The sequence below is a fragment of the Jaculus jaculus genome, chromosome 7 (genome assembly GCF_020740685.1).
Source record: "Jaculus jaculus isolate mJacJac1 chromosome 7, mJacJac1.mat.Y.cur, whole genome shotgun sequence".
Taxonomy (NCBI): Eukaryota; Metazoa; Chordata; class Mammalia; order Rodentia; family Dipodidae; genus Jaculus; species Jaculus jaculus.
In genome coordinates this window covers 129,345,205-129,358,318 of record NC_059108.1, presented here as the reverse complement: position 1 = coordinate 129,358,318, position 13,114 = coordinate 129,345,205, and the positions used below count along the sequence as shown (strand labels likewise).

The following is a 13,114-nucleotide window of genomic DNA, read 5'->3' as shown; positions in this document are numbered from 1 at the left end:
AAAGACAATCATTACATTTCAATTAAGCCAGGGGAGGGAGGCATTGTTAGTGGTGGTCACAAGCTACTAAGAGACTGAGCAAGATGAGGCCAAAGATGTTTTCTGTGGGCTAAGGCAGTGTTCAGATGTTCAGATTTGCAGTGACTGGGTGATTGCAGGTGATGGTATAGGGAAACATAGATTGACAACTCCTGGGAGTCTTTGAAGAATTGTGCTAAAGATTATGTACCCAGTACAGTAAAACAAGAAAAACCAAAGGCAAGGAAAAACATTGAGGGAAGAGTGAGATTAGTAAAAATAAAAAGAAGTAAAATCAAATTTGCAGACTTAGAATATATCATATCAAAATTCACTATAAAACCCCTATGACTGTCTTTTTAAATTTTTTTAATATTTTATTTGTATACAAGCAGAGAGAAAGAATGGGTACATCAGGGCCTCCTGCCATTACAAACAAACTCTTACCACATGTGCCACGTTGTGCTACTGGCTTTATGTGGGTGCTGGAAATTCAAGCCTGGGCCATTAGACTTTGCAGGCAAGCACCTTAACCACTGAGCCATCTCTCCAGCTCCCTGCTCCCCCCTCCCCATGATGGGTTTTAATGTAAGACATTAATCAGCACAACAAGGTAGTGTCCAGAAAGAGACACATACATAATCAGGTTTTTGACAAGGGCACTGATGTAATTCAGTCAACAAGGATTTTCTTCTCAATAAAAGGAGCTGACACAATGGGATGTACGTGTATAAAATAGAATAAATAAATGAGGCCTATTTTGGACACCAGTTTCAATTGCAGGTACATGCTAAACCTAAGTAAGGCAGCTAAGACTATGAAATTTTAGAATAAGACTGTGCCCATGACCTCGAAATGGACAATGGATGAGTAGCTAGAACACAAAATGTTCCTGATGATAAGAGATTGTTACATTTGGGGGACTTCGAAACTGTTAGGGAGGATGGAGAGATTGCTCAGCAGTTAAGGCACTTGCCTGTAAAGCCTGACAACCTGGGTTTGATTCCCCATTACAATGTAAAGCCTGAAGCACCAAGTGGCACATGCTTCTAGAGTTTGTTTGCAGTTGCTATAGGCCCTGGAGTGCCTATTCTCTGTCTCATAAATAAATATTTTTATAAAATTAGTAGGCTGGAGAGATAGCGTAGAGATTAAGGCACTTGCCTGTAAAGCCAAATGACCTAGATTTGATTCCCCAGGACCCGCCTAAGACATAGAGTTCATTTGTAGCAGCTGGAGGCCCTCGTATGCTCATTCATTCTCTTTCTCCCTCTCTCTCTCCCTCCCCTCCCTCCCCCCCTCTCTCTCTGACAAATAAATAATTTTTTTTAATATGTTAGGGTCTGGAATGGCTCACTGGGGAAAGTGGGTCTAGGCCCACAGTGAGGCAGAGGCTTCTCACCCAAGGAGGACCACAAACAGACACGTGGAGCAGGAACAAGATTCCCCATGGGCTTACTCTTAGTTTCTTTCTTCTAGCTGTGTCCCACCTCCTAAAATTTTTATCAGCTCTCAAAATAGCATCATCGGGCTTTATCACATGAGCTTGTGAGAGACATTTCATTTTCAAACTGTAACATAATACATAATTTTTAAACCCACAATTCACAGAATTAAATGGTGTCTGATAGATATAATTAGGACTAATGAACACCACTTTTAATCAAAGCAATCAAATTTAAAGATGTATTTTATTTGCTACAATGCAGAAATTTTCAGAAATAATAACCACCCAGTATTTGTGCATATTTGAGAAAAGAGTCCTATTATACACTTTCAGTGGTACTCTCACTAGGAAAATAGGTTTTTGAGGAAAATTTAACCAAATCTTTCAAAATTAAAGCTCATCTTCTTGTGTATACCCATATCATACACAGTATGATTCTTTTACAATAAGGCTATCTTTCCATATCATTTGTGAAATTTTACTACAGTCCAAAGAAACAGCCCATGGACGGTACAAGGAAGCCTGTATAGCTCATGCGGAAGGAAGGTCACCTGCACTGTCTGTCTGTGTATCCAGAAGGCGGCTCTGCTGGGATGTGAGGGCATTCAGCAGGGACGACGGCAGTTTTGCCGGGAGGCTGTCCTTTCCCCCTTCTACAGCTGTCCAGTTGGATCTGCTCCAACACCCACCGCTAACGTTGGGTATTACATTTGCCCTCGCAGGTGTCTGCTCCTCACCCACCTCCCCGACACACACACTGGCACGCCAGAAGTTTGGCCACCCAAGCCTCCTTGTGCAGCTGCTGCCTAAACTGTTAAGTAATTAAGAAGAAAAACAAATGCTTCATCAGCAAGCATGTGTTCCCATAGCAACAGTCACCCTCAGACATGCAAAATCTTCTACAGAAACTTCAACATGAACCCAGTCAGCAGCTCTGATGGTGCCCATGCCAGCACTGGCCATGGCAGCTGCCCCATTGCCAGCAGTAGACTGAAAGATGCATGGAGTAGGGTGTGACCCAGAGCCTCTTCCTAGTGTCCTGCTCTTTTCTTGCTTAGCTGTTTTCCCAACATGTTAGCATAATCATTCAAATGAGGAAACTAGGGGTTTTTTCTTTGGACCTAGAAAGGACCCTCCAGTGGGTATGGGTATGGACTTGGGTGGCTTGTAGCATCTGGTGAGGAAAAGTGTTTTAGTCTCACATTCAGGCCACTGTAGAGGCAGGAACCTAAGGCCAGGGTGAAGAGGTGTGGCTTAAGGACTCATCCTTGGTAGGGAATCAAGGACCAAGCCTCCTATAGCCTCTTGGGATTTTCTTTAGAAATTTGTTATATATGATTAAATATACTCTGTAAAATTTAACCTGTGCTACACATTTTTCATACTGGGAACAGAGGTCCAACCTGTAATGAGAGGCCACACCTGAAAAACCCTGGCAGACTAACCCACCACCGCTCACGCTCCTTGTAGTCAAGAGGCGAATGGATGTCAGCGTGGTGTCTTGCTCAGTGCAGGCTGTTTTACAGGCACCACAGACCTGGTGGTTCCTAGACACAAGCGCTGCGGGCTGGAGGAGCTGGTGAGAGGGCCCTCGTCCAGGGTTACAGATGGCTAACCTCTCGCGCTGCTTGTGGTAAAAAGGAAGGCAGCTCTCTGGGGCCTCTGTTACAAGGTAACTGATGTCTCCAGGGCTCCACATTTAGGTCTTGATTATCTTCTGAGACCATTTCATTCGGGGTTAGGGTTTCAGTTAGGAATACAAACATTTAGTTGGTGGCGCTTGCTAATGGAATCAGCCTGGATTTTCCAGAATGCCCCTCCTTGTATATTTCTGATTAGGATAAATGCAAGAGAGATTCTTAGGTGTAATTGGAGGGTGAATGCCAGCTGTTACTTTTATAACACATACTCTGTCATGTGTCACTGTGTGCTGGCTCAGCCTGTTGGCATGACGTAACAGCTGAACCTCGTACCCTCCCGTGGGTCCACTTCAGCGTCTCTCTCCTGGTCCCACCATGCATGTGTGCTGTGACACAGCTTCAGGCTGCTGTGAGAGGCAGCCCACCTCCATGCCAGAGACCCCAGAAACAAACTGCTGCTGAGCTGCAGCTCAAGCTTGTGCTACAGCTGGTTGCCCTCGCCTTGTGCACCTTCCTCTGGCTTCTGCCTGTCCTGTGGGGACGTCCAGCTCCAGTGTGAGGACAGAGATAAGTCTCACAGGGACCGTTGAACCAGCTCCCGAAATGCACGTGATGTAGGGTGCCTGTGAAATAAGCATGCCACACATATGCATCATGTACAGTCTCCTAAATCTGCGTCTGTGGTTGAGCCTTTATTGCCATAGCTCTGTCCACCGGAAGCCATGCTTCCGTTCCTCATTATTTCACTAGTAGCTTGGGCACTTTCTGGTAGACAGTAGAGCTTGCAATATCCTGACTCCTAACTTGTAGAATTGAATACCTTAAAGAGTCCAAAATAACAAAATACCTCAGCCTTCTTTAATGACAGTGCATCAGTTGCTGCCCAGCAGCAAACAAAATAGACTGTGCCCCTCACATAAGAAGGCAGTGCAATCCAGAAAGAGGCAGGAGGAAGCTAGAAGAAGAATGGGCAAGTAAATTCACTCTAGAAAGATGCTAAGACAAGCAGTAGATGGTATCTTGAGTAAAAACAGGTGCTGTGGAATTTCAGGAGCAGAAGACCAGCCCTGGTGCCCCTGTGCCCCATCACAGATACCAGCACTTCAACTGCATGTGACTATGCCTGTCTACAACACCCACATGCAGAGCAGGCAGCGATAGTTAGGAGATACTTTTCCCATCCTGCTGGTACTCTGGGAGCCAGTGATTCAAAGTATTACTCAGAATGTAGAAAAATATTAAAGATGACATTTCAAGAAATATTGATTTGTCACCTACTCTACCTACATGCAAGGGCTACCCATTGCTCAGTAGACAGGATGGAGTTTTCAAGATTATAGATACTGAGATTCTGTTAGAAGCCAATTACAAAGGCAAGGTTGGAGGAAACCATCTGTTATAAGAGTGCCCTCTTGGTCTCCACTGTCATTACTGTGGAGTTAGTCCTCAAATTGCGGAGTGTTGGCTAGCAAGGGAGGAACCTTCTAGAAGATACCTTTGGCTTGAGGTACCATGCTGCTAATAGTCAAAAGACTCACCTGGATAAATGTAGAAAGGGAGAAAAGTTTTCACAGGAAGATAACTTCTACCTCACCCTGAGTAATTAGTTTTGACATTAGATACTTGACACAGAAGTTACATTTTATCACTAACAGGTAATATTCGTCATGGGTGACGGAGGAGGGCAGCAGTAAAAAGTCATCAAAGTAGGAGTGGTGCTAACTGGAAAGAAGGAATTCAGTGGAAGGGGACCAAAGAGGGTAATAGAAGGGGTTGTGAGTAAAATACATTACGTACACGCAGAAAAAAATTGTCAATAAAAGGTTTTTTCAAAAGAAAACTTTGCCAGGCGTGGTGGCACATGCCTTTAATCCCAGCACTCGGGAGGCAGAGGTAGGAGGATTGCCATGAGTTTGAGGCCACCCTGAGACTACATAGTGAATTCCAGGTCAGCCTGGGCTAGAGTGAGACCCCACCTGGAAAAAAGAAAACAACTTTTTTTCTGAAGTCATGGTGCTATATCATACGCATTCTGCATTCTCTCAGCACAAATAGCAATATCCATCTTTGTGCTCTTTGCAATCATAGAAAGGTTCCTCGTCTTCACTGTGGTCCACTTCAGAAGGCAGGAAGATCTCAAATGTGTGTGTCGTCTTTAGCTCTGATTACTATGTTCCTTCCTGTCTATTCTCATGGAGCCCTTAGCAGAAGCCATTCTTTTCAGCTGACATGGTAACTAATTGTGTTTGGGTCTCCTGTCACAGCAGACAGCGGTACCAGCATGTCACTTAGGTTGTTGATGGAGCAGTGAGTGAAGGTTGAAGTAGTCCGTCATCCCCGAGGGTTCAGGTTGACCTAGGGTATAATGTTGGTTTTTTGAGCAAGGTCTCACATAGCCTCGGCTAGTGCTGAACTCTTGATCATCACATCCTCACCCTCCCACGTGCTAGGATTAGAGGCATATGCTACCATGCCCAGCTCTTACTATACAACTTAAAAGTTAAATAGAATTTGGGTAACCCTAATGGATTTTAAAAGGGGCTCTAAGGAAATGGCTCAGTGATTCAAAGTACCTACCTTGCAAACATGAGGGCCTGAGTTAAATCCCCAACACCCTTGTAAAAAACTGGGCATGGGAACTAGAGAGATTACTCAGTGGTTAAGGTGCTTACCTGCAAAGCCTAACATCCTGGGTTCAATTCCCTGCCACATGCACAAAGTAGCGCATCCATCTGGAGTTCATTTGCAACGGCTGGAGACCCTGGCATGCCCATTCTCTCTCTCTCATCTTTCTATCTCTCTCTGCTTGCAAATGAATAAAAATGTTTTTCAAAAAAGAAATGGGCATGATCACACACATCTCTAACCCCAGCCCTGCAGGGGAAGAAAGGTTAAGACAGGCGAGTCCTTGAAGCTTGCTGGTCAGCCAGTCTCACCAAAACTGGCAATTCTAGATTCCAAGAGAGACTCCAGCTCATGGAAGAGGAATGGAGGATACCTGGCTTTCTTCTTTGGTCCCTGCACACACGTGCATGGGGTGCACGCATACACCACATATACAAAAAAAAAAAAAAAAACACTAGTGGGTTTCTGTTAGTCAGCAGAACAGCGTTTTCTGTTGTATTTGCCATGTGAGTTTGCAAAGCCATGCCTCACAACATAATCATCTGCTCTTCTGAATATCCTGATTTAGGATTTTTTATAGATTTTTTTTTTCAAGTTGTACAATTCAAACATGTATCAATGCATAGTGATCAAATCAGAGTAACATTTCCCTCTCTATAAATATTTATCATTTCTTTGTATTTCTTCAACTCTTGTCTTTTTCCTCTTTATAAAATATGTAAGAAGTGCGGGGCTGGGAGGATGGCTCAGCCAGTAAAGTGCTTCACGAGCCTGAGGACCTGAGTTCAGATCACCAGCCCCCAAGTAAAAACTGCTTGTGTGTGCCTCTCATCCCCATGCTGGGGAAGCAGAGACGGGAATCCTGAGGCTTGCTGACTAGCTAGTCTAGATGAATCAGTGAACTCCTGTCTCAAAAAAGAAAAAAATAGAGAGCAATTGAGGAGGACATCCAACACCTACATGTAGCCTCCACTCATGAATGCATGTGCACCTGCACACACATTTGCATCCACACAAATGCAAACATGTACGTATATGTGTGTGTGTGTGCATGTATATATATACACACATACCACAAACATGCAAAAAATTAAAGCTGTGGTCATTACTACACTGCAGAGTGCTCAAACTTGTTTTTTTTTTTAAAAAAATATATTTTACTTATTTATTAGAGAGGGAGAAAGAGGCAGATAGAGAAAATGGGTGCACCAAGGCCTCCAGCTGCAAACAAGCTCCACATGCATACACCACCTTGTGTGTCTGGCTTTTGTGGGTGCTGAGGGATTGTGGTGTTGGGTCCTTAGGCTTTACAAGCAAGCTCATTAACCACTAATCCATCTTTCCAGCCCTAAAACTTGTTTTGATACTCATTATTTGGTTTCTTTCTGCCATCCAAAGCCCTCCCATCCCAGCCTATAGTAACCACTGTTCTCTCCATTTCTATGAAGTCAACTTTTTTAACATCGTCATATGTGAGAACTAACGTACATCTTGGCACTTTCTGGGTGGTCAGTTCTAGTCACTTTTTCTCCTGATCTACGATGATTTTTTTTTTAGCTTTTTATTTTTCTTTAATTCTATAGAAACCTTGTCTACACCAAATCATAAAAATAAAATACTTCTAAGGAAAGATAATCATGGTAATAGCTGCCCTGGGAGGAAACGCAGCTGAGGGTGAAGTTGTCCCAAATTAGCGATTAGCTAAGTCCTGGGAATTTGGCACAGCAGGATTTCAGTTCCCCTTTCAAGTCTGCCACGGTCCTGCTAGAATCTGAATCAGCGTGATTGGGGCCATCTATTTTCCTGACCGATGCTCCAGCAGCTGTGCATGTCTGGCCCACACGGAGATGCCATACTGAATCAGCTCCTTCTATGCCCTTTGTCTCCACAGCGCAAATCTGTCCAAGGCCGCCTGGGGAGCGCTGGAGAAGAACGGCACCCAGCTGATGATCCGCTCCTATGAGCTCGGCGTCCTCTTCCTCCCCTCAGCATTTGTGAGTTCATCCCTCCGTCTGCCCAGCTGGTCACCTGTGGAATGAATAGGACTCTGCATCCTCCTCCTGTAGTCACAACATCTGGGCATTGTTGGCAGGTAGCAGGGTTGGGATTCTACCCAGAAGCCTGTAAGCTTTTTAAAGCCTCTCCTCTAGGCGCAGTGGGGTATCTGATGACAGTTTGAAAGGTGAAGTTAATAACAATATTTAAATAAACACTGTGAAACAAGACATGAAGACATCACATGGTATAGTAGGTGACTGGTTACCAAAGGAGGTCCCAGCCAAGATCAGGTCACTTTAGGTGGGCATGCTTGGAGGACACAGTTGGGAAGCAGGAGACTTGGTGAGGGAGTCAAAGGATAGGAAGGGTTTAGGGATCGGGGAGAGAGTGGAGAGGAATTGGCACCAGCAAAGCTGAGAAGCAGAGAAACATCTGCTAGCATTCTGGGGTTAGCAGAGGACGTGTGTGACATGCCCAGTGAGCCCCAGAAATGCATTACACTAGAATCTGTCTCTCAAGCTGTCCAGCACATCAGTTAATCTGAGCTTTGAAATGGCTTGCAGTTTCTATAGTCAAACACCAGATGAAGTGTCTGGCTTGTCTGTAGGGACCAGGTGGTCTAAGCCATATGTTTCACTAAACACTAGAATCACACTTGGCCGAGGAAAGCATTACCCAGAGGCACACCAAGGACCTCCCCTCTCGCCTCCTCACACTCTGCGTATTCCTGACCATGGAATGTAGGCAGAATTGCCCTCACAGGGAGATGGTTAATGCTTACCATCTTTTCCATTTTTAAACCACTTGCTATTGTTGAATACATGATAAACACACAGCTCCATCGTGAACCAACTCTGACTGGACCAGGTTTAGCTGGTGGTGGGGTTGGACCTGTGCTTGTCCCCTAACTTATCTCTGGACCCACGCAGAGCCATGGGATTCACAGTCTTGCAGCATGTGGGAAAGTCCACTCCTTCGCAGCCCACCCCAGCAGTTTATCTCTGCCCGGGGAATAGTTCTTTCTTCATTCTCTTTCTTCCCACTGCCAGTCTTCATCATCCTCCACCTCAGAGGGTTTCAATACAAAACTGTACTGGCCCCTTTTAGGATGGCATTGTGGGATTTTAACACACTTTGTTTCTTTGCTCCGAGTTAAAAGTACATCCATGTGCTGCATCTGCAGCCTTGTAAGTCTGGTTATCCTGCTTTAGGGCATGAGGTGGGACTGTCCAGCCTGGAGGCCCCACGCTTCTCACTGGTCTTTCTTGATGATCTCCCAGTCTCAGGGTCTTTAGCATACAATTCCAGGAAAACAGTGTCCAGCTTGCTGTGGTTTTAGGGACCTATAAGAAAGGCCTTCCTTAAGGATTAGAGTGTGTTCCATGTCATTTTTGTTTGGCATTTGTCGTCACCATTGGCTGTGAGCTGATCCATGATCATGGGAATCATAATAGGAAAGAAATATACTGCTGCCCACATCCTCTGCCCCTGTCACCCGGTAATCTTTACCTGATACTCTTCCTGCTGTGCTAGAAAAAGGTCATGGGAAATGGGACGAATCATTCAGAACCCCAAGTCGACTCTGCCCTCTGTTCTGTGCTGTTAGACAAGGCCCAGCATAGACATGTGAGGTGAGATGGAGAGTCCACTACTCATGAAGAACGTCCGGTGGACTCTCCCTCTCTCTGCTCTGTCAGCAGGTTCAGGAGCAGGCCCACCCAGGGTGACCACACTCTTCACATTGCTGCCCACAGCCTCACTGGAGACTAAATGAGCAAATGCATCACAGCATAGTACTGCCCAGGAAAGAATTAGCAAAATATCTGTAGCCATGTAAGAGATAGAAAGTTATTAGAATTTCAAGGATACACCAGTCAGCTAACTAGAAAAGAAATCCCTGTGGCCTTTCAGTATATGGACTTTGTCTAATCTATTTTCACTGATCTTATGGGAATCAAATAAAATATGTAAAGTTAGGATTTCTCTTTTAAATTTTTATTTTATTTTATTTTATTTATTTGAGAGTGACAGAGAGAGAAAGAGGCAAATAGAGAGAGAGAGAATGGGCGCGCCAGGGCCACCAGCCACTGCAAACGAACTCCAGATGCGTGAGCCCCCTTGTGCATCTGGCTAACGTGGGTCCTAGGGAATCAAGCCTCGAACCGGAGTCTTTAGGCTTCACAGGCAAGCGCTTAACCGCTAAGCCATCCCTCCAATCCAAGTTAGGACTTCTGCAAAAAAGAACATATTAAGAAGATAATACATCTCCAGCTGTTGTTGGCTGGTCTCAAGATAACGCCCAGGACAACAGCTTCCATCATAAGACTTGTAAGAACCTACAGCCCATGGCCTTGTCCCAGCATCTTCCCATTTGCTTGCGTTACCTGTGTCCTTTGGTGAGTCATAAAGTTAGATGTACTCAGAAGTGGTTTAACCTTGCCTACCCTGGGAGCTTATGGTCATGAAATCATGTAGACACCCTATATGTGGCCAATACGAGCGACGTCCCAGCTGATCCAGCCTGAGTGAGCAGAACCGAAGGGGCCTGCAGTGTTCCTTTGGTTATACAAAACAAGGTTAAGGGGCTGGAGAGATGGCTTAGCATTTAAGGCACTTTCCTGTAAAGCCTAAGGACCCAGTACCCACATAAGCCAGATGCACAAGCGGAGTATGCATCTAGAGTTCATTTACAGTGGCTGGAGGCCCTGACATTCCCTTTCCCCCTTATATTCATATTCATAGTCTCTCTCTATTTGCAAATAAATTTTTAAAAATTTAAAAAAACAAGCCCACAAAATGAAATTTAGAAAAGATGCTAGAGAAAGTCATGAATCCAAAGAATTTCCTGAAATCTCAGACTAGGGAGGGAAAGAGAGTGGGGCCAGACCAGCTCTGTGACCCGAACAGCAGCCCTTCCAGCAGGCTGCTGCCACCAGGGCCGGCCGCCAGCCCCTCCATTGGCTCCTCCAGCTTGGGTACCTTCTGCACCTCTGACTTGATGCCACCCCAGAAGCGAGTTCTCAGAGTTTCACCAGAAAGTGAGCCGATGTGCATCTTGTCCAGCCATGGAAAGTGGTTTCAGGTTTTGGAATACAGGAGACTTTGTCTCTGATTGTACAACTGTGCTGCTTACTGTTAAGGGAAGCTTCCAGAAAAGCAACAAGCTTCTGCTTGGCCTTCACAGAAGTGATATCTCTGGCGCTAACTTTAATGGAACCCAGAGGTAATCTCACCCTGCCAAGGTCATCCAAATGCTGGAATGGTTGCTCACCTTGGAAGGAAAAGTATGTTCCAGAACAGCTTACAGGTTCTCCTCACAGCATGTTGTTCAGTGAGCTGAAGCTGAAGGAACGTTCAGCACCCTGAGGTGGACCTCACTGGTGCTAGCTCAGCTCCACAAGCACCCTGTGCCCCCTCTCGTGAGCCCTGGGATGGAACAAAAAATGAGGAGTCTTTATTCCCAGGAATCTAAGGGTACATTGAGTAAATAAAGACCCTATGCTGTGTTGAAAATTCTGGTAAGGAGCATTCAAGATGGAAGGAGTCCTAGCAGAGGAAGCATGGGAGCTGCTGGAGAATTTGGGAGAAGACCCAACTAGTAGATGGTCTTGAGAAATGAGTGACTACGCATTCAACTCAATGTTGGGCAAAGAGGCCTCCAGACAGATACAGCCGCATAGTGGTGTGTAAGATCCCAGGAGAAGAAACAGTCCTTTGTGCCTGGTCTGGGTGGGCTTGGTGCACAGTCCAGGAGAAGTTGGAATCCTGATTTGAGGGTCACAGGACATGGCTCACTGGGATTGGACTGTGTCCCACTTGGATAGTGGAAAGCCATCTGTTTTCCAGACCAATTTTCAGAGAATTTGGACCTTATAAAATGTAATTCTTAAATTACCATGATCATCACTTACATTATCCAGAAGGTTTGTGAGGATATATGGCATTATAAATGCCATCAAAATCTTCTTAATCACTTAAACCGCACTAGCCCGGCAGTCTAATTATTAATGAATTACTGTTACCATTCACCTCACTGCCCTGCTTTGAAGCTTGGAAATTGTCCTTTTGAACTCTTCTCCCTGTTTATATAATCAGGTCCTATCATTCCTAACTCCTTAATGCTACTTGATAATCTGTCACCTCTGGAAGATCACTGTGGCCACCGTCCAGGCATGTCAGCTGCTTCTCCATCCGCCTCTTCAGAGCTTAGTCTCACAGTGCTTCTGACCGTTCGCAGCACTTCGTGGTTCTCGGTCACCACTGATTAGGAAGGTGCCTAGTAAAAGGTCGTTGATTTAAGTCAGACTTCTTTCTTTGGGGTCTTAATATTAGCTTATAAATTCAATAATATTTTCTGGACTGCCCCTTTACTTTAGGTGTATTTAACTTTTGAACTAACCTGTCATTTCAATTTGGAAAAATCTTGATGTGCAAAAGGAAGACTCAGTGTTTCCAGAGATCAGTAGCTGTGTTCCAAGCCCAGGCTATCTGTGTATCTGTATCAGAGAGGTATAAGCATTTCTGTCTTTGGGCTCCATTCTTTTTGATGTTGAGCTCATACTTTGCCAAGCTCTGGATGTACAGTTGCCTCACATCTTGGGACCAGAACTCCTCCTACTCTGCACCTTTGTTCATGCTGTCTGAGGATCGTGGTCTGGTCTCCTAGGTGAAGGCAGCTCACGTGCCCCTGCACTTGACGAGGGCACAGAGCCTCTTCTGAACCCCAGCTTCATTTGCAGCTGTTTTCATATGACCACTTTTCTGTGGTCAGGGAAAAGGACACGTCAGTCAAGTCTTCAAAAAGCCAAGTCTCTACTTGACTTCATTCTTCACGCCTCAACTTCCTTCTTTTCCTGTTTAAAACTTATTTTCATTCTCTAAGATGGCCCGTACAACAGACATGATTTCTTAAGACTGTGGCTGTGACTAGAAGACACTAATGAAACTTGGAAGCACCCCACCCGAGCCCTCTCCTTATCCTCTGTCAGCACACCACTTTGCCTGTGTGCCTTGGCCCAGCTGTTGCTTCAGTTCCATAAGCCCCCCAGCCAAGCAGCAGTATTTTACATAGCACCATGGTAACATTTTACTTTCTCCCATGGAAGTAACTCCCAGTGAAATAACTTGGAAAGAGACCAGATATGGGCGAACACATTGGAGGGATCCCAAGAACCAAGACAAGAGCTCTCCGGAGCACTAAGAAAGGAGATTTAGAGTCCATAGATTTATAGGAGCCAAAATGACAGCAGGAAAAAGGACCTGGCAACGAGACAGACCAAAGCAGGGCCCCGTTTGTCAGCTGGGTGAGACTTGGCTGGGTGATTTTACTCCCGTAGGCCTATTCTCAGCTGTACAATGGGGACTGTGTAGCAACCAGTTCACAGGC

General features: G+C 45.2%; 1 protein-coding gene across 4 annotated transcripts in view; it reads left to right on the top strand.

Annotated features, from left to right (window-relative positions):
* The window catches only part of Tdp1 (tyrosyl-DNA phosphodiesterase 1), an 83,336-nt gene that overhangs the window by 56,659 nt on the left and 13,563 nt on the right, over nt 1-13,114 (top strand). For all 4 annotated transcript variants that reach the window (XM_045155207.1, XM_045155210.1, XM_045155209.1 and 1 more), the window contains one exon: nt 7,622-7,724. In XM_045155207.1, coding sequence (XP_045011142.1) covers nt 7,622-7,724 — 103 coding nt within the window. The remainder of the gene's footprint in view (nt 1-7,621; nt 7,725-13,114) is intronic.